Below are 26,350 nucleotides of genomic sequence, written 5' to 3' on the forward strand. Positions count from 1 at the left end.
GTTGGGAGATGTCCAACCCAAAGAAATGTCAGATTTGTGAGGCCATACAGAAAGAAAGCAAGAAGAAATCACAGAATATTCTGAGTTTAAAGGGATCTGCAAGTCCAGCTCTTTAGGGAATGGCCCATACAGGGACTGAACCCACAACCTTGGCATTATTAGCACCATGCTCTAACTGAGCTAATCTCCTAACAGTTAGTGTTGAAAGAAAGATTTCTGGATTGCTAAGTACCAGCTTCATACTTGGTTTATACATTTTGCTCTTCTCCTTTACAAAAATGGTAATCTTTAGCACCAAGGCTGGGCAAAACTGTACTTTTGCAGATGTGTCAAAAGATTGTTCTGCTCTTCATTTATTTAATCTGCATTCTAAAGTTACGAGTCAAAATATCATGTCAAGTTTCAGAGACACCTAAAGGCAAGAATTTGAGGATCTAAGTGGGAATTAGATCTTCTTACAGCATGAAGTAGTCTACCACAGATGAAGTATCTTATTTCATTGTCCTAGAAGCAGGATGGAAAGCCAGTAGCTAAATCTTGACTGTGGCATTCCAGTTAAGCCACTTGCTGGCAGGGAACTGATTTTAAACCTTTCATCACTGTTCAGGCCCTCAGGAAATCTTAAGCTTCCAGGTTTGGAGACATGAGATCAAAGGGAGTTAGTGTTAGTAAGAACTTGAATTTAATGTGTGAGTTGTCCAATGGTACCTGATGCTGCAAAATATTGCCATTGCCCTTAAATTGATGTGTACTAAAAGCTGTCTTGATTTGGGAGATCAGCATCAAACCCTGTCTTTTTTCCATCTCCTCTTCTTCTTAAAGTAAGGTTACAAGAAAAGAGAGGGAAAGGGAAAAGGCATTTCAACTATAATAGTTTTCAAGTCAAACTCTATGCCTATGAGCACAGCAAGTTCTAGGTGCTGTGTGCCAACTCTGATGATAGACTTAGTGTAGTAAGAGCCCATCCCATTCAGAAAGGTCTTGTGCAAGGAGGATTGATGCGAACTTAGCTGAATTTCTCATTATCATTCATTACAGCGGTGTAAAGAAGGATAGGAAAAATCCTGGAAAATAGACCTATTCTCAAAGAATCTGTCAGATTTTTCTCAGCTTTTCACAAAGAAAAAAAGAAACAGTTTTCAGTGCATGTGGTCTAAGAGTATTGTTGCTTATATTAGGCTCAAAAAGCAGAGAAAAATGATGATGTCTATTTCTATAATGCAGAAATAATTTTTGTCCTATATGAAAATAATGAAATTTACCTCTGCACTGCCAGAGTTTGGCTGATCAAAATTGTGGTATGCCTCTTCATGATTTTTCCCTCACAAATCATACTTTGCAATCTAAAGATGTAAAGTGATTGCCCTAAAGTGGTCAGACAGGTAGACTGGATGGTTGTTTTAAGTCCCTTCCAACTATACTAGCCTATTCTAAAAAAACCTTAAGCTGAAAGCTCATGTAAACAGCAGAAATTAGGTAGTCTTATTATGTTGATAAAGTAAAATGGGGTGTACATATCCTTTTCATTAATATTTATTAAGGAACTGGTATTGCCTGTGACCGTCTACTGAAGCTAACAGAACCAGTGATCTTAAAGGTCTTTTCCAACCTAAATGATCAGATGTACGTATTGTACTAGTCTCTCTTCAAGTGGAAGACACACTCAGTTGTGAGGCTTCGTCTTCTCATCCCACAGACTACAAATGTGCCTGTCTGCTTTTAGGACATTTTGACAGCTTATTCTGTAAGCTCCAGAACTCTGAGATAAGTTGTCACAGTATGTCACAGTATAAGCTGCTTGTACTGGGCAATTAATTTGGTTATAAATAAGAAACCCAGCCAGTTCCATAAACTGGCCCCTGGGTTGACAGACAGGAACCTCAACCAATAACATTCCATCCTAAGCTGCAGACATCTCACTGATCCGGGAGCTGGGTGGTGTTAAAAGATCAGCCCAATGAGCTATCCAGGCAAACCCCCTTTATAAAGAGGGGTGGATCCAATAAACAGCCTGTTGCCACATGAGCATCGGGTGTGGGGTTGTCTGTATCTCTGACCCACTTCCCCTTGCATTACAATGGGTCAAGCGTTTAGTCTGTGTTTTGTTCTTAATGAGAAGGATTTCATTTGGGGAAGGATTAAATGTAGGGAAGACAACTTCATTTAAATCTAAGCTTTTGTAAGATTTTTGATTGAGCAAATCTTAATTTTAAGAGCATATTTGTCTTCAAGACCTCTTAAATAATTCCTAGTGTTTTCTTGTAGTTTTTAATTTAGTTATGCCAGGCATTGTATGAATATTGTGTAAAGTTTCAGTTTAATTTTTTTGATCCAGATTAATAAATACAAAGGCTCTTAGAACCACACATATTTAAAAATCAGAAATGGCTAACTGGTTTTGGAAATAACCATGGTGCTATTGCATCACTGAAAACACTTCCATTGGTTGATTATTGATACATCTTCTCAAGCCTTTTCTGCAGATGTAATAATTTAAGCCTTACGGGTTTTCTGTGAGCAGATTTATTCTTCAACCTTCACTCTCCTCTAGTTAAGAAAATAGTATGTGTATAGCGAGTCAAAAATGGGAGACATTGCAGGAGACATTATCTTTTCAGTACCTTTTTCAATTTACTGCACTGTTTTTGTTGATGATTATTTTCTGTAAAAAGGATCTACTCCACTGTATCACCTCATACCTCCTTCATTTATGGGTATGTAAGGCCCCAGATAACTCACATGAGTTTTTAACCGGGCTTAGGATTGTGCATGTACTCTGAGTTAGATGCATGGGAGAAATATCAACCAGATACTCTGAAGAGGTCAAAATAACAAAAAAGACTTTATTGGCAACTTTAGAAAATTAGAGAAACCTTGACAAAAGGTTGACTGCAATAATCAGTCAACATAAACACTTCTCAGAGCATTAACTTCTCAAAGCATTGGCTCATTCAACTTAGCAAACTTTAAGTCAGTTCAATTTCAAGTTACTCAAGAATTCCAAGAAAAGGGGATTAGGAGAGGGAAAGAGAGAAAATATGTAGAAAAGCACACATATAGCATCTTATGGCCTGTACCTTGTCAGCATCCATTTGCTAAGATTCTTAGAAAGCCTCTGCCTGAATTAAGTTGCAAATGAGACCATATGCCAGTGACAATAGCATGGGTTTTATTTGATAGTAAATATGGGAGATACAGAGAGAGAAGGAAATAGGAAATAGGTGGGAGGGACAAAGGAGATCAACAGGGACAGAATAAGGAAAATATCACCACTCTGTGGATCCCAACAATGTTCTGTTGATCCACTCCAGCTGGTCTTCTTGGTGGTGAAGGTCCCCCTGAAAAGCATATAATCTGATGGGTTAACATTTGTTCAGGCCAGGTAGGAAAATCCAGGCACCTTCCTGGGGCAGGGGAGTTTGCCATTGTCTCTTACAACAGATTCTGGGTTTCTTGCATCACATGCAGTCCTGTGTTGCAAGGCTTCAGGAATGACTCTGGGGGGCACTGGGAGGCCTTTGATGGATTAAGGCACCCCCTCAGCTGCCTCTCAACTGAATGTCCCGTGGATGAGGCCTTCCTGGGATTGGGAGTTCCATAGCCAGTTTGTGTAAGGGAGGATCAGGATCAGGACCACCTCAGCTGTGGGGGAAACCTGTGCAAACCTGCTCCCAGCAAATGGGTCTGTGGGTTACAGCCTCTCTGTCCTGGTTTAGGGCAAATTTGGGAGAAAACCTCCAGAAGGAGCCCCCAGAAAGCAAACTCCCACGGCCCCTCCCCCCACCTGGTTCGGGAAGAATTTCCTTGGAGAGAAGTGGAAAAAACCTGTTTATTTAACAGGCAAAGCACTCCCCAGCACAAAAAAAAAAAAAAATGAACAACACCAGATGACAAAACTCTTTCACTGCTCTGAAGAGATGACAAATTCAGAAAGTCTCTCCTAGGAGTGGTCACTCTGTTATCAGTCCCTCCAGCACTGGGAATAGCTGCTGCAGGCCACAAAGTGCAAGCTCTCGGTGTCTCCCAGGTCCCAGTCCAGAGCAGGTTCAAATGGTTCCAAGAAAAGGGAAAGAAAAACAGTCCAGGGCAAGTTCGGACTGCCTAGCTAAACTAACTAATAGGCAAAAGCAAGAGCAAAAGCAGGAGCAAGAGCGGAAGCAGAAGCAAAAGCAAAAACAAGAGCAAAAGCAAAAACAAGAGCAAAAGCAGCACTATGTACTGTGCCATCTGTCCAGCAGACCGTAGGGGAGTGAGCAGGCTGATAACAAAACAAAACTTTGCTTTTCAGAGCCAGTCTTGAAGGGACTGGACATAATATCCAGCATGAACAGAACAGACGACTGGGGATACAAGCATCATAACGTCACCCTAGGGCACTCTCCCACCCTGAAGAAAGCCAAAGATGATTCTTAGCACAGCTGCTGGGTTTGGCTCACATTCTTTTCCTTGTTTACTTCTTTGTTTCAGGTGATTGAAGAATGGGTTTTCCCTTTATCTAATCTAAGCAGTTTGACTTACAGTCCAAAGTTCAGGTAGGTGTCTTCAGGGAGGCTTCTTTGGTTGTAGCTTCTTTATACAGTTTTTGTTATAATACGCAAAACTTTATGTCAATGTTTGAGGCATTAACTATTTCAGTCTCTGACACACCTAAACTGCTCTGGCTCAGAAGTTCTAAGAATGGCAGATCAGGTATTTTATAAAATGAATTATTTATTGAACAGACAGAAAATAACAGACAAAAGGTCTCGAACAGAGTTACTACACACTATAAAACAAAAGAACTACTAGCAGATTATATAAAACATGACATTAAGGTACCAATATTAAAGCTAGCAAAGAAATAGTATAGATTAGGAGTCCCTGTAATTTACCACCAAACTGATGATAGTGTACATTGAGTCCTCTCACTCAACCCTCGAAAGAGTAACCATAAAACCAGCATGCTGACTTTGGGGAAAAGCCCCGCAAATTTCCAGGGAATGTGCAGAACACTTCTGTTTTGTAAAAGTGTGGTGTAGCTTTTATAGTTTCTGAAGTGGATAGTCTGTCAGTCAGCTTATTTCCACAATACTGCTTCCACAGCAAGATGTTTATTGCCAGCTAGAAGTGTCACTTCCACAAAGCAATCTGTCTTTAGTGAGTTAATTAGTGTATTAGCAAGATCTTGTGGTGGGGGAGATGCCCTGCTATAGTGATTGCCTCATGTTTGGCCTTAAATACCCCTTGGCCTTTCTGGGCTCTACCCCCAAGTGGAACTTCAGGTCATCTGCCCACCCAGGAGCTGGGTTAGGGGCTCCAGAGGTAGAGTGTGAGGCATTGCCTCCAGTGTGCCAGGGATTGGCAGCCACTGACAGGCTGGGATACAGGCTCTAAGAGCAGGGTGTACAGGGCCTTGCCAGGGCAAGGCGCAAGCTACTCCTTCCCCCACACAACCATGACATTTTTTTGAGCCAACAATCTCCTTTAGTCTCTGACAACACCCCTGTGGCTCAAGACATTGACAGGGACCACAGTAAGGGTACCTTCCCTTTCATGGCCATATCTAGCAGGCAGAGCAAAAATGAAAGAAGATGAAGGTATACAGGAACTTATGTAAAGGCCAATTGCTATTCCAACAGTCAAAGCATAGACCTTTATAAAAATATTTTCCTCTATACAAGTCATTGCCTCCCATTCAGTGAGTCTCTAACATTGCGGGCAAGGTGCAATGCAAACCAGGATCCAGGGAGAGCGTTCATAAACCAATCTTTCATCTGCAGTGACCAAAGAGTCCAGCGTTTGAACACATCATGGTCTAAATCACATGGTCTGTGATTTCCTTTGTGTTTCTTGAAAGAGCACTCTTCTTCAGTGAGGTTTAGTGTTCTTGAATGTTAGACAATTTTATAAAACTATTTTTGATACTTGTTGAACTAGTAAATTGGGCTCCAAAATAGCATGGCAAATTCAATTTAAGATTCTCTCTTGCTTATTGATAGTGCAATGCATGGTACTCCTTGTACAAACTCTAAGAACCAATAGTTAGGCTACCTTGCCTTTTGGTGTCTGTGATCTTACAGGTCAAGGTATCACCACCACATAAACAAATATACATGTGCCAGATTACCACTCTAACTCCTCCCACCAACCAGATTTCAGGGGATCTCAGAACTAATACCCAGGGAAAGAGGAAAAGACCAGTGGGTACTATGGGAAAATTACATTCCATAAATATTCTACTATATAATAGTTTGGATTCCCTCAAGGGTGGGAGACAAAATATAACAGCACTCAAGTAATTCCAGCCTCTTCAGCCTATCATCAGTCAGGGTCCTGGGATCAGACCAAATAAGTTTTGAACTTTATCAAACCCTTCAATGGTTCTCAACCCCAAAATTTTTCTTCTTCTCTTAACTACTTGTATCTTCTTCATCTACAGTTGCAACTTCACAACTGCCACTTCAGCTCATCTATCAGCGCCTTTTCTCCCTGCTTACAGAGGCCACCAACTGTTCAGCATCCCTTTCTTCTGCAAAATTAAGCTTTACACATCTCTTACTGTTACTACACATGCTTCCCTTGGTATAGTAATTTTAAACTTTGCTCTGAGGAGATAGGAAGAAGTACAAAATTTTGATTCCATAATCATATTAAATCCTGTGTAAACTGCCAAAACTAAATTGAGAGAGAAAACTTTCCCATCCACTGTGGCAACTACAGAAAAAATATGAACATCTTTAAATATTGTTGGACACAAACTTAAAAAAACATATATGAACAAAAATATCTTAAAACTTAACAAGATAAAAATGTGGAAACACTTGATGTGGTGAAGAACAACGACTCTTCTGTCCTGTTACCATGTTATGCTCTTATAGAACATTTCTAGATGGAGAAAACTCGGTCTTTGGACCTACTTTAAAAGGAAGAACTGTCCACCTGGTATTCTTTCGTACTCTTTTTCATAAAAAAAATTTGTTAAACCTTTACTCAAACTAACAAGAACAGTCTGTGAAATGAAACTTAGAAGACATCAAAAATGCAACCATCACTAATAAAACTTATTCAGTAAAACTTACTTAAATTATCTAGCACTTTAACAATACTAATGAGGATTCTTAGCACCATGTAGGCAAACTTGAATTAGAGTAGCCAGCCATCCTTTTGAGATCTTTTCCCTTTTAGATAAAACAGTTTTTTATGGAGCTACATATTCTGTTGCAAGCTATTTTTCAAATTTGGACTCAAATCCTAAGCCAACTATATTTGTTCTAGGTGGGTGATATTAGAGTGGTTCTTTAGGAAAAAAAACCCACCACTTTCTTTTCTTTCTTTCTCACTTATCACTCTGGAATTTGAAGCCACGCTTGGTATTACTATTGGTGTCGGTACACAGTCCCGCTAGGATGATTGACTAATCCAGGAGCAAACAACTCTGCTGGGGACATTTGTGAAAATACAAAAAGATAAAGCATTTAATGTATTTCATTTTAGAGTTTCGTTTTATGTTGCAGCTTTCTCTGCAATGGAGTAATTGTTTACTATATTGTTCAATATAGTTCCTCTGTGTCCGAAGCTGACTTTATGTTTGAAGATCCCACCACCCATTGCGTTCAATGTGGTTTTGAACAATCCATTGTACCATTCAGTTTTTACAGAGGCTGGTTTGTGATAGGGAATATGATATACCTACTTCATGCCATGTTCTTTGGCCCAAGTGTCTATGAGGTGATTTTTAAAATGAGTCCAGTTATCTGAGTCAGTTCTTTCTGGGGTGCCATGTTGCTATAGGACTTCTTTTTCAAGGCCCAAGATGGTGGTCTTGGCAGTGGTGTGAGGCACAGGACACATCTCCAGCCATCCAGATCCAGTGGTTGCTTCCACCATTGTAAGAATAATGGCCTTGTAGTGGCTTTTGGTGGGTTTGCAGGAGTGTGATGCAATCCATCTGCCAGGTCTCCCCATATTTATATTTCATTTACTGTCCCCCATACCACAGAGTCTTTACCCATTTGGCCTGTGTAGGGCCTCAATCACCTTGGTAGACGGGACTTTTGAAGGGGCTTTATGTACTCTGGATGCACAGGAGGAATACTGACAAGATATTCTCAAGAAATCAAAACAACACAAAAGACTTTATTAGCAAACATAAGAAAATCAGGGAACTTTGGCATCCAGTCAACACAAAACATTTCTCAAAGCATTAACTTGGCCCATTCAGTTCAGGAAATGTTACACTTATTTGATGTTAAGTTACAATATTCCAAGAAGAGGGAATTAGAAGATGAAGAAAAAAGAGAAAAAGACAGAAGACATAGAAAAGCACACATATAGCTACCAGCTCCTGGGTTCCAATGGTGTTCAGACAGAACTTCTAAGAATAAAGTAGGGTCTAGACAATTAGATGGCCTCTTGTTCAGCCATAAACACCCCTTGGCCCTCCTGGGCCCTTCCTCCAAGTGGGACTCCAGTCATTTGGTCACTCAGAAACTGGGTTAGGGACTCCAGGGGTGGGTGTGGAACATTGCCTCCATTGTGGCAGGGATTGGCAGGTTCTGCCAGGCTGGGATTCTGGCTCTAAGGGGGGTGGTGTATGCAGGGCAGTGCACTGCTTCACCAAGGCAAGGCCCAACCTGCCCCTTCCCACTCCGCATGCATCCCAAAATGTCCTGAAACATCAGTCTTTCCAGTCTCTCACAGCCTACTTGATTGCAGCGTATGTTTTACAGCTCAGGATAACCTAGAAGATGGCATCTGTGTTTATGTCCATGCCTCAACCATGAGCCCGCCTGTATGTTGCATCTCTTCCTTAATGGCCTAAGGTGTCATGGGCCCACTAAGCCAGAAATAATTCACACTTATACTGTCAATCCAGATCCACCTGAGACACTTTAATCTTGGCAGCTTGATCCACCTATACATTGTTGTGGTGTTTTTCAGTAGCCCAACTGTGTGCATATGTGTGCATCTCCATTATGTACTTTTACAGCCAAGTTCTCTACCTCTGCAGTGATGTGCTGCCACATTTCAGCAGCCCAGATTAGTTTGCCTCTGTGCTGCCAAAGCATCTTTCTTTCCATAGGTCTAACTATCCACACAAAGCATTTGTCAACAAGTCAGTGTAGGGGTAGAGCGCTGGCCATTTGTCTCTTTCAGTCATATCAGTAAAACGCAGCTGGACAGCTTTCAGCTCTGCAACCTAACTTGATCCACCTTGTTCCTTAATAGCTTCTGTGACTCACTGCATAGGACTCCATACAACTTTTAATTTTTGATGTATCCCTGTCAGTTAAGAGGATGTATCACTTTTCTTTTCCATGTGGTTGATTATATGGTACAGCCCCCTTAGCAGATGACATCTTTTCCTTCTTGTCCTCTGCAGATAGCTCAAAGTTTTTGCCCTCAGGCCAATTTGTGATGATACCCAAGATCTCTGGGTGACTAGGATTTCCTATCCAAGCTTGCTGTGTGATCAATGTGATCCAGTTACTCCATGTAGCAAAAGAGGTATGACATGTGGAAAGGACTTTCCTTTTAAACATCCAGCACAGCAGTGGCTGTCAGGATGCCAAGTGGAGCTGGTGCCAATCACTTCTGAAGCAGCTTGAACTCCTTCATAAGCTGCCAGTATCTCTTTTTTTGGCAGGGGTGTAGTATGCTTTGCTTCTTTTGTATTCCCAACTCCACGGCTACTGCATGAACAGTCTTCTGTTTAATTTGTTTAAAAGGCTGTTGTTGTTAAGGACCCCATTTGAAACCATTCTTCTTCCCAGTCACTTGATAGAGATGGCTTATGATCTGACTGTAATCTGGAGCATGCATTCTCCAAAAACCCACAGCACTGAGGAAAACTTATCTTTTAGCATGTTGGTGGGGACATAGCCGCAGTTTTCTTGACCACATCCATTGGAATCTGATGATATGCCATTTTACCCCTAAAAACTGATATTCCTGGGCAAGTCCCTTGACTTTGCTTTATGGCAATACCAGCCTTTGGGAGGATATGAATTATCTTCTCCCCTTTCTCAAAGCTTTCTCAGCTGTTTTGCCCCACATGATGATGTCATCAATGTACTGCTCTGTTCTGGAGCCTCACCTTTTCCAGTGCAGTCTGGATCAGTCCATGGCAAATAGTGGAGCTGTATTTCCTCCCTTGGGACAGCTGAATCCAGGTGCACTTGACATCCCTTCAGGTGAAAGCAAACTATTGCCTGCACTCTCTTGCTAAAGGAATAGAGAAAAATGCATTAGCAAAATATCAATCGTGGCACCACTTTGCTGCCTTGGACTCCAGTTTGTACTGAAGTTCCAGCACATCCACAGCAGCTCTTAGAGGTGGTGTGACTTTGTTCAGGCCATGATTAGTCTACTGTCAGCCTCCTCTCTCCATTGGACTTATGCACTGTCCATATAGGGATATTAAAGGGTTGCTCTCCAGTTTATGAAGCATCTCATGGATGGGGGTGACAGAGTCCTGGTTTGTGTGGTACTGTCGATGGTGCACTGTTGTGGTAGCAATCAGTACATGTTGTTCTTTGATTGTCACCCATCCCACAGCAGAAGGGTCCTCTGAGAAACCAGGCAAAATATTCAGCTAATTTCCTCTGTCTCCACAACAGTTATCCCAAAAGCCCAACAAATTCCTTTTGGGTCCTTAAAATACCCTCTCCTGAGTTAATCTATGCCAAGGACACTCCGAGCCTCTTGGCCAATCATAATTGGAGTGGTTTTGCCATTGATTCCCAGTCAGGCTTGCTTCAGCTCCTATCCTGTCAGCTGTCACCCCAGAAATAGAGGTAGATTCTGCCTCTATAGATCTTGATGGCATCAGGGTACATTGTGTGCCAGTGTCAACTAAAGCCTTATACTCTTGCAGGTCTGATACACAAAGCCATCAGATCCACACAGTCCAATAGATCTGATTGTCCCTTTCCTCCTGCTGGAGGCAGAGCCCCTCTAGTTCTAGTCACAGTGGTCATTGTTCATGTATGGTAAATATGAACTTTAGGTCCCTTCAAGGGATCAGAAATAACATTCAGCCCTTCCATTGTGTCTGACAACTAGCCCACTGGAAACTGGAGCAGCATTTATGCTTGAAGAATTTTCTGTGGTGCTTGTCCTTCCTCTCAACTCACACACCTGTGCTGCTAGGACAGAGGTGGGTTTTCCATCTCACTTCCTCATGTCCTCTCTGTGGTCATGCAGGTAAAAGCACAGGTTACTTTGTGGTGTGTACTGTCTCTTGAGAGCAACTGGAATGGTAGTCCCCAGGTGTCTACTGAGACTCTGCAAACCATGCTGCTGCTCCTTTTGCTTCCCCACCTCGCCATCCCTCTGCCCTCTGTGGCAGGCTGGACAGGACAATTGAAGGTACAAAAAGTAAAGATTAAGGGTTAAGATAAGAACAATTTACTGGAAACACAGTTAGATAAGAACACAAACCATAACAGCAACAATACTAAAACCAGAAGTGTACAAAAGAGAGAGATTCACATGCAAAATGCTCAATGCAGAGCCAGACCCAACTGCAACCACATACCCTGACCAGAAAAGATCTCTTAACCTTTTAGGAGACTCCCTTTTCTGCTGGTTATGATGTGAGACGATACAGAATACCCTCCAGTTTCTAGCCATGTTCACTCTTGCTTACTGCAAAAATCATCCCTGTCCTTGCTGGAACCAGAACAAGTTTCAAATCTCCTTCCATAAACATGGAATTCTTCCTCTAGATCAGGTTGCTCAGAGTCCCATCCAACCGCACTCTTAATGTTTTCAGGTATGGAGCATCCACAGCTTCTCTGGACAAACTGTTCCAGTACCTCACCACCCTTGCAATAAAAAAATTCCATCTGTATATCTAACCCAAATTTCCCCCTTTGAATACTTTATTCCTTGTTCTATCTCTAGAGTTCCCGATGGAGAGTCCCTTTCCAGTTTTTCTGTAGGTCCCCTTCAGATAATGGAAGGTTGCTATGAGGTCTCTATGCAGTCTTCTCTTCTTCAGGCTGAACAGCCTTGACTTCCTCAGCTTATCTTCATGCGGGAAGGACCCTGGTCCCCTAATCACCTTCTGGCCCTCCTCTGGACTTGTTCCAACAGTTCCATGCCCTTCTTATGCTGGGAGCACAGAACTATATGCAATATTCCAGGTGGTGTTTCACAAAAGCAGAGTATAGGGAGAATCACTTCCCTTGACCTGCTGGCTGTGCTCCTTTTGATGCAGCCCAGGATTCGATTGGCTTTCTAGGCTGTGAGCACACAGCCTGTAGTTGCTCCTGTGATTGCCTCAACACAAATGTAGGACCTTACACTTTGCTTTATTGAACTTCATGAAGTTTGCATTGGCCCACCTCTTAAGCCTGTTGAGGTCCTTCTGGATAGCATTATTCCTTCCCTCCATCATATTGACTGCACTGCGACAGAGCTTGGTGTCCTCAGTGAACTTGCTGAGATTGGTGCACCAATCTCACTGTCCATGTTGCCAACAAAGATGCTGAACACTGTCAGCCCCAACACTAATTCCTGAGGGACACCACTTGTCACTGGTTTCCATGTGGAAAATGAGCCATTGCTGCACCACTATTTGGGTGCAGGCATCCAGCTACGTCTTTATCCACTGAGTGGTCCATCCATCAAATCCATGTCTCTCCAGTTTAGAGACAAGGAAGTCATGCAGGACAGTGTTGAATACTTTGCACAAGTCCAGGTAGACAATGTCGGTTGCTTTGCCCCTATCCACCAACTCTGTAGCCTGTCATAGAAAGCCATCAAACTTTTCAGGCATGATTTCCCCTTAGTGAAGCCATGTTGGTTGTCACCAGTCATCTCTTTGTTCACCAACATGGTTTCCAGGAGAATATGCTCCTTGATCTTGCCTGGCACAGATGTGAGACTGAATTGTCTGTAGTTCCTTCAGTCTTCCACTTTCCCTTTTTTAAAAATGGAGATTATATTTCCTTTTTTTTCAGTTTGTCGTGGTTTGATACTGGCCAGATGCCAGGCACCTACAAAAGTTGTTTGCTCACTCTCTTCTGTTATAGTCCAGCAGAGGATAGGGGGAAAAAATTAACAAAGGGCTTGTGAGTTGAGATAAGAATTGGAAGAAAAACACTCTAAGGACAAAAGCAGTTCCAATATAAAGATATAAGGTAAATTTATTATTAACACAGTCAGAAGAGGATATAAGACACCATTTCTCCCCATCCCCTCCCTCTTTCCCACCGACAGTGCAGGGAGACAGGGCATGGGGATTGGGTCAGTTCATCACTTGAGATCTTCTTCTGTTTGCTCAGAGAGAGGAGTCTTTTCTCTGCTATGCCATGACATCCCTCCTACAGGCAAATACTCTTCCTGAAACTGTTGTGGTGTGGGTCACTTGTCCACAGGGTACAGTCTTCTAAGAATAGGCTGCTCTAGTTTGGAAGCAAGGGCCTTCTCTCTCTATATCTGGACACAGGGGCCTCCTCTCTTTTTTCAGGTCCCCCACTGGATCACAACTTTCTCTGGCATTCACTCACTCTAGCATAAGCACTTTTCCCACAGGCTGCAAATGGATCTCTGCATCTCGCATGGACTTTATGTACTACAAGGGGCCAGTTTGTTTCACCATAGTCCTCACCATGGCCTGCAGAGGAATTTTGGCTCCAATGCTTGAAGTACCTCCTCCCCCTCCGTTGTTTTCCACTGAACTTGGTGTCGCCATGTTGTTTTCTCTAACATGTCCTCACTTCCTCCTCTCTAACTACAAGAAAAACTGTTGCTCGTAGGTACCATTGGCAACATGTTCTACTAATTCAAAGATTCATGCAAGATCCTGCAGTGCGAAGAGATCGATCTTATCTAGGTTCTGTGTCAAGGAGTTGCTTGTCATCTTTCTGCTGCTGGCTAAGTGGCCCCGCCACCACTGTGTAGGCAGTGGTGGCTGCCATGGCACTGGTGCTATTTAACACCTCTCTTCATGTAGGGCACTGGGAAGGAGAAGCCACCAGTGCTGCCCCTGCCCTTCTGCCCATGGCGTGGCTGGCTAGGGGCAGCCAGGCAGGCAAGACTCGCTGTGGGCCGTGTTAAGATGGTGGCAGCTGTAGCAGTGCATCACCGCTGGCTGTGCTTGGATGGTCCCTGGTGGCAGCACCTCACCACCCCTGGAAACAAAAACTGCGCGTGTGCTATTTTTATTTTTTTCGAAAACACCTTCACAGGGGCGTTAACAACCCTCTCTAACTGGGTCAGCAGCATGTCCATCTTCAGAGCTGACAGAGATTGATTCTGTCAGACATGGTGGAAGCTTCTAGATGCTTCTCACAGAAACTACCCCTGTAGCACCCTCCCCACTACCAAAAACCATCTGTGCCAAATCAACACACAGTCATCAAGAATTTCACCTGACTGCCCCAGTTTCTCAAATATGGTGGATAATAGCTTAGCAACTCCATCTACCAGTTCCCTTAGGACCCACAGATTAATCTCATCAGATCCCATAGACTTGTGCACATTTTGGTTCCTTAGATGGTCTTGAACTTGATTCCCTCCTACAGTGGGCTTAGGGTCTTCATTCTCACAGTCCTTGCATTTTCCTTTCATGGCTTGGGCAGGGTGTCTGGAGCACTTGCTGTGGAAGACTGAGGCATAAAATTCACTTAGAATTTCAGTCTTCTCCATATTCCAGGCTTATCCAGGTAGCCAGGATACTACTCACTTCCTTCTAGAGAGGGCCCACATTATCCCTAGTAATTTTTTTGTTATCAGGACACTTACGGAAGCTCTTTCTATTGTCTTTGACATCTCTGGCTAGACTCAATTCTAACTGGGCTTTAGCTTGTCTTTGCTTCTACTTTCTGTAAACTTATTTTTTATCTTTGAAGTGCTCAGCAGCTCCTTATCCATGTATGGATGCCTCTTGGCATTTTTGCCCCGTGTTCTCTTGTTGAGATGCATCGTTCCTGAGCTTGGAGGAAGAGATCCTTCAATATTAGCCAGTATTCCTATGCCCCTTTGTTTGCCAGGGCTCTACCACAGGGGACCCTATGACATAGGTCCCCAAAGATGCCAAAGTCTGCTCTCCTAAGTCCAGGGCAAATGATCTTATTGTGTATGCTTTTATTATATGTATCATATATTATCTATTTATTGTCTATTAAATATATTTATTGACAGTTTCTTTCTGATACCTATTTTTAAAGATGCAAATTAAAAATGGTTAGATTTGTGTCTGATGTGTTATAATGGAGGTTGTTTTTCTATAAAAGACAACAGTGGTTTGAAAATGCTTAATTCTCGAAGATAACATTTGTTGTCTTTGGATGTCATTGTCAACAAACTCAATGACTGTATTGTGCTTGAACAGTTTCCTCAAAAAACTAATTCACACAAACATCTCAAAAAGAACTAATCTGCCAACAGGAAGGCTTTCTTTGGGAAATACCGATTAGAAGATTGTTGGTTGTGAAAAAAGAATATAGCAGCCTTCCTTTCTCTCCCACATCTGAAATTTATCCTTGTTCAGCTCTCACATTTATTCAGTGGAATGAATCATCTCACCTCATCTTAGCCTTCTGAAGCTACAATGACCAACTAAGATAATCTCCTGGCTCATTTCTCTCGCTAGTGGGAGAAGGCACATCAAAGACACAGTGCACACTTTCCTGAGGAAGTATATGACAGACAGGTGGTTTATCATTGATATCCATCCCCAGTGACTTCCATAAGCATCTGTGTACCTGATTTCTATTAAAGGTTTGTGCTAGGTGAAGCGGTTGACTTGAATTAAAAAAAAAAACAAAACATGACCAATCCTTTTAACTGCTTATATTTTCTCATTCAGTTACCATAGTTCAGAACCTGAGAATGAGGGAGGTGTTTGCATATTGGAGGAGTGCACATCCTTTAGAGTTCTCAATAGCAGGACAGGGAGACAATGATAATTCATAGGACCTGGCACTGAGGAAGTTCCTAGGCTGTTGTTGTATTGAAAATCATTCAGTAAGCCAAAGTTTGCTAAAGTTTCCCGCGCAGGACTTCCTTCTATAGGCATAAAGGAATTTATAAATAGGAAGTGAAAACCTAAACTATTTAATATCACTTATAGTTGAATAATGTGTCAAAAGTTTATCTCAGCGTTCTTTCAGGTTCCACTCAAGGTGAGTTGAAACAAGCTTTTTACCATCCTGCCAAGGCCACTGAACTTATCATAAGAGAACTTACCACTTATTGCAATTCCATGCTTCTAATAATAATAAAAATAATTGATTACTTAAATTTTTTAATGTTCGTATTTTTATTCAAATGAAGAAGGAGATTCCAGGAAACACGAAGAAGGCAAAGCAAGTACTTGGCATATAAATTTTTTGGATTACATGTGCCAGTGTAGCAGTACTGTGTGTTTGCTCTTTGCACATGTTTTTATTTCCTCTGAATGATGTGACTTGCATTTTTTTGTATACAAAAGTAGTGACAGAAAATAGCAATCCAGCCTAATAAAAATTCATTGTATTACAGGCTACCAGTTACTCTATTTTTAGTTTTATTTTGAGTATTACTACATGAACTGGCTTTCTAAGCTGTGTCTTTTCCTCAATGAAAACATTATATATGTATGCAGAGCCTTACATTAAGATGCGGCAGACTGTGGATTGAATAATACCTGCTGACTGTTGTAAAAAGAGGTGGTGAACTTATAGGTTACTTTCTGTGTATGCTGTACCTCTCCCACCAATCCTCTGTTGGAATGTGTGTCAGGGATTTGCTATGCAAACTGTGAAGACATGAGTCCACCCAGCTGACTGAAACTACTGCACATGTGCATTACATGCATAACCACATGTAGTCTGCTCTGGATACTTTTGGACAGTGTTAAATATCCTGTGTATTTTCTTTACAGTTTTTTTACACCCCAACAGGCAGGCAGATACTGTTGCAGGGCATCTGTCAGACCCTCTATGTGCTTAGATATTCTGCACATGCTCTCTAACTCTGATATGACTCAGAATATCAGATTTATCAAGTTTGTATATTATAGTGAGATGGCAGATGCATGCCTATTTCTGTGTAGGAATTCTTTGACACAGTTCACTGCTTCTTAAACTTAGTAAGACTTTCTTACCAGTAATTATGGTGGTTTTCCAGAGGAGAGCGAGGAATGTGCTGAAGATCAGAAGACAGGTTTTGTCTTTCAGTTCAGCAGATGTTTATTTTCCAAACTTTTTGTGTGTGTATACTGAAGCCAAGTTTTATGCAGTCAGGTCTACTTCTGATTACTATTTTGTTGATTTATAAAGTTTGTTGTTGGTTTTACTTTTTTTTTAAAGCTATTTGAGCTGGCTCTCAAATGAATGTTATCACAAATGAGTTGACCTTAGAGTTGACTGCTAAGATCATTGAGTCCAACCGTTAACCCAGCACTGCCAAGCTCTCGCCCAACCATGTTCCTAAGTGCCACAGGTGAATTTGAATGAATTTCAAAATTATTTCAGCCACCTTGAAGCAGAATTTTTCAGCTAATAAATTTTCCTGGATTCCCTTCAGTCCATTCAGGATTGTTTAAAAAAAAAAATAAAAACAGATACATGGAATTCATTAAAGGCAAACTATCACCAGGCTCTGATTTAGTACAATTAATTGGGAGTAGCTGCTGTGACTCAAAAAATTGGCAATAGTTAATGGATGGTAAGACAAAGATACTGTAATTTTTTCACATGATGGTGTGAGAAACAACAGTACTTCTGTTTTTCTAAATTATTGATGCACACACTACTTCGCTTTATCTTTGATGAAGAATGTTGGTTCCATGAAGCAATCATTACTTGCAGTGCTATTATTGAACATGAGTGGCAGCATAAAGCTGCCAGATAATTATATAAAATAAGTAAAAGTCAGGAAGACCAAAAGGTCATGTTCTTTCTGTAAAACTGACTGCTGTGGCTTGTGTACAATGTTTCTGGTAGCTAGTTAAGTGGTCATATCTGCAGACTCCCCATACACAGAATTAAGAAACGAGGAGGCGTATGAAGCAATGCTTATTGTTCAGATGTAAAAGTAGCGAGTTCTGTTTAATACACACGAGATATATGGAGGCTGCTTGATCTAATGAAAATCATAGCATTTCCTAACCTTGTATAGTATTTTGACACTAGTATTTCTAATTATACTGTAATAGAGTTTTGTATGTGTACATCAATCATTAGGAATAATGGTCATTTGTTAACAGATACGATTCAAGAAGTTCCTTCTTTTATGGCTGAATTGAAATTTTCCTTTCTTAGCTCCTGTGTTAAATTCCAAATAATTTCTATTTTCACTTAGTTCAGTTTTGAGTAGGGAACAGACAGCTGATTAATGGAAGTGATTGTCCTGCCCTGGTCTGCACTGGTATGGCCTCACCTTGAGTACTGTGTGCAGTTTTGTGCACCACAATATAAGAAAGATATTAACTATTAGAAAATGCCCATAGGAGGGTCACTAGTATGGTGAAAGATCTGGAGGGGAAGCCTTATTAGGAGTGACTGAGACCACGTTATCTGTTCAGACTGGAGAAGAGGAGACCAAGAGGAGACCTCATTGCAGTCTTCAACAATCTCTTGAGGGCATGTGGAGGGGTGGATACTGATCTCTTCCCTCTCATGACTAGTGACAGGACTTAAGGAGTCTGAGTTCAGAAGCCTTTGGGCAATGCTCTCAGGCATATGGTGTGATTCTTGGTGTGTCCTGTGTAGGGTCAGAGGTTGGACTCAGTGATACTGATGGGTCCCTTCAAACTCAGCATATTCTATCATTCTGTGATTGTATGATTCTGTGATAACCCATGGAATTACATATATTTGCCTGGCATCATTGTAACTGATCTTTGAAAAGTGATTTTTGTTGATTTCATGTATGAACATGAAAAAAAAAAACTTGTAGACATCCAAAAGTTCTCACCTGTCAAGGCATATGCAAGGTCTCATCCTTGGAACTGACATTCACTCTCCACCTATTTTGCTTTATACTAATCAGATTTTTGTTTTCCTTTTCTTTAGATTGTGGTCTTTGTTAAAGCAATTAGAGAGAGGAGAAGCTTCAGTTGTAGATCTCAAGAAGAATTTGGAATATGCGGCGACTGTTCTTGAGTCAGTATACATTGATGAAACTAGGTGAGCTAACTACAGACATCAGCACTCATCTAGCACCAGTTGTAATTTACATGTCAGTTGTGAAAGTTGGTTGAGCCAAGATTTATTACTCATAGACAATATGGTTTTAATCATTAGAATATCATATTCTGTGTAGAACTGATCTTCAGTCCTTCATTTAAAAGGTTCTTTAAGTTTCCTGAAAAAGGGAAGGAGATCAAAACCAATCATAAATGTAATACACTTTTTCTCAGAGAAACACTTTCATAGTTGTTGCATCCTACTTTTTCTGACAGTTTCTAAATTTCTACTCAACTATTTCTTCTGAATAATGTTAAATTTTTCACTTGTATGATGTCTTTGAAATTTAAAAAAAAATTACTCATGACAGAGGTAGACTGGTAAGACATCGCAGAGGATTTCCCCCCTCTTGGTTGTATGCCATTTACCCAGTGATTAATGCACTTCTGGAGTCAACACAGAAAACTAGAATGGGAGAGGAGAAGACTGTATGTTACTAACTCAGATGCTAGAAATTCCTAGAAATGACCATAAATTACCTTTGAAGGGCAGAAAGTTCAGAAATATTGATGAGCTGAAGATGTAAAGTCAGTAGATGATCATGTAGTTGTGCTTCAGAAGGCTGATACTTCTTGTTTCTCAGCCTAGTAGTGAGTTCCACAATCTGAAATGTAAGTACATAAGAGAATAAACGAACAGTTGAAGACTTGTACTAGTGTGTTTTATTAGGGCTGATGAATCAAAGACTTTTAACAGCTGCTTGAATTAGAATATATGTACTCACAAATATATAATATATATATATTATATATATATTATATAATATATATATTATATATATATTATATATATATACACTCACTTCTTTTTTAATAATGTTGTAGTCCTCTCTAAGGAACTCTGTTTACTCTTCTGTTTCCTTATCCTTCCAGGCATTTACTGGACACAGAAGATGAACTCAGTGATATCCAGTCTGACTCTGTGCCCTCAGAGGTCCGTGACTGGTTGGCTTCTACCTTCACACGGCAAATGGGAATGATGTTCAAAAGGACTGAGGAAAAACCCCGGTTCAGGAGTATCGTCCATGCAGTGCAAGCTGGGATATTTGTGGAAAGGTAAAGTGTCATGAAATTACTTTGTTCTACTGTCTACCCAGGTACTGCAGATTTCACCTATAGTATGTGATGACACAATGACAGGAGGTGGAGAAGAGTACCTTAAGCCAGAAGACTTCAGAGGACTAGTGGAAGACTGCTGAATGAAGAACACTTTAATGTGTTTCTGTTAATGTTTCTACACAGATCTGGGTAACACCTAAAAACCTGGGATTAAGTAAACTAAAACAGCACCTACTCCTCTGTTCTTACTGTAGTACAGATGTAATAGCACACTCGGTATAATTTTGACAGACAATATGCACTTCTGCATAGTCCTAGGTCAGGAGTGACAGCATTTAAAATTTGGACAGATCAAACTCTCCCTTGCTTCCATTTACTTCCATGGTCTAGTATTTCTTATGAAGAAGTTCTAAGATACAGAACAAAGTCCTTTACCATATTATTACTGGAGCTAACTATAGATCAAAACTCATGTGAAAATTTTGGAGCTCAGAGAGGATTTGAAAAAAGCCATTCAGTCCTCTCAGCCTTCCCTCTTGTGATCTACATCACAACCTGCTGCTAAAACTGATTTTACTTTTTTAACCCTTTAAAACATTTATTCATTTCAATTTGGACTCACTTCTACTCTTAGCTTTTCTTGTCAAGTAACCACTCTTCACTGACCTTCTTTGTTTAAGCCAGGAGGAGGGCTGGCACATGTGAAACTGTCAGCATTCTTTGGGCAGCCTGAAGGACAGCAGCTCTCAGATCTCTGGCTTAATTTTATAACAGCAAAATTCAAGTCAGGAGTGGAAGAGCAGAGCACCTTTCACTGCTCATCAGAATTGCAGTGACAGCCTAACAGCCCTCTGTGCAGGAGGTTATGCACATCAGACAGGGGACCACAATCCACACAGACTCACAGAAGACTCCTTTGTCATGACTATAGCAAATATTTTTATCTGTGCACCAAAGTTACTGTACATGTGTTAAGAGTGGCAGCAAACTGCAGTAAGACTAAACCTCTAATTTCTCCTTGGGACAGATTTCTCCAAGGTTTGACAGGCTACTTGTGAATTAACCCTCATTCTGTGAGAGATTTCCTTAACAAGGAAGTAAATGCAGAAAGATGGTTCAATGGACTGTTTTCCAACTGACCTGGATCACTGTGACCCAAAGAAGGAAGTGTTCAGATATAATATGGCACTGGAGGGGGGTTGTGACTCGCCTGAGCTAAGGGAAAGGGGTTCTGCCTCAATTGTCTCTTAAGAGAATGCTATGGAGCTTCAGACTAGAGAAAGGAAGGGATAAGAGATTCTGTGATGTGGGAATGGGTGAATATAAGTCTCCAAAGGTGAATGACTTTTTTCAGGTCTGAGTGCAGAAAATGACAAAGGAAAACAGCAGTGAAGGAAGACTTTGCAAAGGATCGTTTCAGATGGGAGAAGAGAACTTTCCACCATCTCCTAAGTCCTACAGTGCTTTAGGGCAAAAAAAGGGTGACCTGTGGAAAGACATTCTAGCTATGATAGAGTTTCTGCATTTACCAAATCCTATTAAACACAGTGAGTCCTGAAAACAACTTCAAAAACTTGTACATACTTTATAATCTGTTTAAAATATACTTTACAATCAAGATTAAAGTCTGGTACATTACATACTTTGTTTAATATGGTTACAGATGTTGATTATTGCCTTGTTCTTTTTCTCTCACTCCCTGAAACACACACTCATGGCAAACACCAAAAAGGTTTTATACTAATCTTGAAAACATGCAGACAAAAGTAACAGCTGTATCACACTGGAGTTGATTAATTTCATACAAATGATTTCTGAAGTACACTCAGAATTAGCTTGCATGTGGGCCAGCAAGAACTAAGGGAACTGAAAGGTCAGTTATAGTTATGTGCAATGGAAAATGGGGATCATTTTGTTTAGGTGAGTGTAGCCTTTCCATCTGATGAAGACTTGGTACTGGTAAATTCTTTGTCATGTTCAGCTCAGTAACCAAGCCATGAGATACTGGGGAGTGTATAATCTCAAATTAAGCTATACAATAAGAATAGTATCAAGAATATTGGGCAAGTTAGGAACAAAATGGAAGGGAAAAAGGTCCATATTCCAGTTAGAGTTTTCTGAGCTAAATGAAGACTCCTGTAACAGTCTGTTGTTTTATGAGTTTTGTTGATTATTTACTTTGTTTCATTTAATTCTATTTATGTGTTGCTTTATCTATTTCATCTTGGTAGAATGTACAGGCGTACTTCAAATATGGTTGGCTTGAGCTACCCACCAGCTGTAATTCGAGTGCTAAAGGTAATCCCAATAAAAAGGTGTTGAAGGGGGGTCTATACAAAGCATCAAAATAATACTGTGATATTTGACATGATAAGGGGGGTACTTGGTCTTTTTTTCTCTCTGACATTCAGTTAGTTCATATACATTAATCATTTAACTGGCCTAAGGGATTATCCTTTCAATAAAAGAAAGAATGAAGTTCAAGACTGTGGTCATTTTCAGGTTGCGAAGGTTGCAATATAGTGAATAAAATGAAGATTTAGGAATCGCTCACAACATTTCACAAAGAAGAAAGAAAACACAGATGGGAGAGATGGAGAAGGGAAAGGATCTGTTGCTGTGAGAGAAGGGAATTTCTTGCATTGTTCATCTTCAGGTCTTAAAAGTGACAATCACTTTATGAAAATGGACCTTTCTGTGAGTTTTGAGGTTTCAGAGTGAAAACAGTTGGTCAGAAGTAGTCTGAAAAATAAACAATGCTTCAATCCATGGGCCAATTGCAAGATTCTTGACTTAGGCAGGAATTGTCAAGACTACAAACAGAAGTTGGCAACTAGCTGCCTACACAGCAGCTTTGCAGATTACATGTTCCATGTGGTTCAACCACTCCACTCCATGGTAAAAAAAGGTCATATAGTGGACCAATACACAGGGGTATTAAGTATAAAACTCATTAAGACATCTTGCAGCATTTCTCCACACTGGCAAGATTTGCAGTTAGGCTGTCCTTTTTATTTTGAATAGTAGAACTCATCAAAAGATGTGGAGGAATTGCAAGAAGAATGATCAAACATGCCCTTCATATACAGAATCGAAGTATCCACCCACACCTTTTTCCAACTGTATGTTGACTAGTGCTAGCTTCACTTCTGAAATGGAATATAAATTCTTTGTTCTTCTGCAGCTACACTCCATAGTAGCTTATGAGAGAAGATATCTATAATAGTACCATAATGATATCTATAATGATACTATAATGAGTTCCTCAGCAGTAAAAAGACAGTTGAAGACTCATTACCTACTCTCAACTGACTTAAGCCTTATAGAATTCCTCCCTTTTTTCTATGTTTTCAAATGATTAGGTTGTAAAAAGAAGTGATCATGTTAGAATAAGTTAAAACAAACCAATAACAACAAAGTCATTGACTAATTTTGCTCAGAGTGAAATAGAATCTACCTGGTCACTGTGCACTTTAGAATATTTTTTTTCCAAAACTGTTTTGAGAACATGTCTTTGCCTGTTCTGATTTGGTTGAAATGGGAGTTACTTTGAAGAAGTCAAAACAATCTCCCTAGCAAAGTGGTCACAGCACCAAGCCTGATGGAGTTCAAGAAGCATTTGGACGATGCTGTCAGGCACATGGCGTGATTCTTGGGGATGTGGACTTGATGATCCTTGTGGGTCCTGTCCAACTTACTATATTCTGTGAAGTCTTCTGTCTTAAAAACCATATTTCATCTGAAATTTCTCAGTTCCATCTCCTCCATTGAAAATGTTGTATTTTGTTGCTTGCTTCAGTCCAGTAAGGTCAATTAAAAAACTATTACAGCAACCTGACTGCTTAGTGTGCTCTGTAAAATGACTTGATGACTTAAGCATGCAAAAGGGTGTAGAAGTGTACCACACACAGATCTTCAGTTGTTCTGGATTGCCATAATCAACATTCTCCTCAGAGTCATGCTAATAAGGATAAGGACTGAGATGAAATGAAGTCAAAACAAGCTTATTTTTTAACAACAAATTCTCATTTTTGCTGCTGTCAAGAGGACATCTGCACTTAATAACCCAAAGCTGGGGAACCACAGCTTTGTGACAGAGGTTGGTTTTAAAAAGAATGAAATATCGCAGCTTCTGCAAAAAAATTAAGGCTGTAGCAGTGCAAGTTCTAGATGTATAATCTGTCTGACATTTTCAGTGCATGAGAAGTTTGGCTTTTTTTTTTTTTTTGAGTGCAAAGCATCTCTATATATATATATATTTTATACTAATTTTTCTACTGCAGTAATCTGTTACCTTTCTGTATGACATGGGTGTGAAGATATAGGACTGGTTGCCATAAAAGGACAATCAGCCTTGTCTTTCATTTGAATAGTGGCTATACAAACCATTCATAGAGACATGTTTACAGAGTATGCTGTGATGATCTGCTGTTCATCAGTCTAGTGCTAGAGACGGAACTTCACATTAATTACTGCTGAAGGAGTTACATGGTTTAGAATTTATTTTTTCAGCCTTTTCTGATGCCCATGACATGACAGGAATATTTTCTAGGCTAGCAAATATACAGGTAATGAACACAGAACCCGTAGTAACTTACAATGTCTGCAGTATAGACTTCTGCTTATCTCTGGCTACAAAAATGTCGTGCCTTCCAGTAATTTTGAGCAGAATATCATCTATCCCTGAATTTTATTGTTGACTTATATATCAAGTCCCCAAGGTTAAGAAGAGACAGAAAGCTATGAAACTGAGCATTTAGAAAGAATTAGTGTTTCTCTTCATTTCTTGCTAGATAATGAATGCTGTCACCTCCCACAGCCTTCCCTAACATTTGAGATTCAAACTCAAACTTCTGCAAGAAGGTTAGACCTTAAACTTTAGATGTAGGAGCTGAGAAGTGAACTTCCCTCCTTGATCTCTTGACTGACCAGCCTGAAACACTAGTATGTAATTTACAGCTGACTGTAACTTTCTCAAATGGAATTAGATATTTATTCTTCTGTTACAAAGGTTGGAATTTTATATAATTGTTAGCATTTAATATATCACATCAGCCCAAAGAGGACCATCTCAATGTCTCAGGTACTAAAGCAAATCAGGATTTTTGTCTTTTAGGATTCATCTTTTGGTGGTTAAATTCCAGTGTAGAGAATTGCCATGTTTAGAATAAACAAACAGCATACATGTTCTTAATGGAAGCTTCTTAAACAGAAGTCACACAGCACTAATAAGTATACTGATACTTATTCATTAGTTAAATTGATTATGAAGAATTTATTGAAAAATAAATAATACCTTTATATCACTACTGGAATTCTCAAATTGTAGAGAAAGTGAAGAAACGGAATGATCATGGTAAAAACAATGACCATGTTAACTGTCTTTTCTACCTCCTCTTGCAGAATGTAGACAAGTGGTCCTTTGATGTATTTGCACTAAATGATGCCAGTGAGGATCATGCACTGAAATTCATTTTCTATGAACTTCTCACACGCTATGATCTGATTAACTATTTCAAGGTCAGTAGTTAGAAGATGGCTATCTTCATTCACCTTAAATTTTTTTCAACTTCCCTCTCATCCTGCTTTTTTCAATTAAAAATGCAATTTTAGGGATCTTTGAAGAATTTGTGAACATTGCACTTTCCCTAATAAGCAAAACCAGATGTGATTTAAGTAGTACTGTCAATTGCTATGACATACCATGAACTAAGTGGGGTTCCAAATGAAATCCATCTAAAATACTGCATTTGCTCCTCTCAGAATGATGATGTCATTTTCCTGAGCTTCATAGGACCCTCAAGCATGCAGGCAAAAAAGAGAACAGGAGAATATGAAAACAAATTCAAATTCATTCCAATTAGATTGGCCAGCAGGGCAAAGGAGGTGATTCTACTCTCAACTCTGCTCTCATAAGACCCCATTTGTTGTACTGCATCCAGATCATCCAGTCTGGAGGTCTCAGCACAGGAAAGACATGGACTATTGGAGCCATTGTAGAGAAGGGCCACAGAAATTATCAGAGGGCTGGAGCACCTTTCCTGTGAGGAAAGGCCAACAGAGATAATGTTTTTAAGCCTGGAGAAGAGAAGATTATGTGGATTGTTTATTGCAGCCTTCTGGTACTTG

The 26,350-nt window shown here is 40.3% G+C and overlaps 1 protein-coding gene across 1 annotated transcript in view; it reads left to right on the forward strand.

The window, feature by feature from the left end:
- The window catches only part of LOC128805229 (dual specificity calcium/calmodulin-dependent 3',5'-cyclic nucleotide phosphodiesterase 1A-like), a 360,529-nt gene that overhangs the window by 226,300 nt on the left and 107,879 nt on the right, over positions 1–26,350 (forward strand). The window contains 4 exon segments of the mRNA XM_053973819.1: positions 18,990–19,103; positions 20,036–20,218; positions 22,453–22,519; positions 25,625–25,741. Coding sequence (XP_053829794.1) covers positions 18,990–19,103; positions 20,036–20,218; positions 22,453–22,519; positions 25,625–25,741 — 481 coding nt within the window.

This window comes from Vidua macroura, chromosome 1 (assembly GCF_024509145.1).
Source record: "Vidua macroura isolate BioBank_ID:100142 chromosome 1, ASM2450914v1, whole genome shotgun sequence".
Classification (NCBI taxonomy): Eukaryota; Metazoa; Chordata; class Aves; order Passeriformes; family Viduidae; genus Vidua; species Vidua macroura.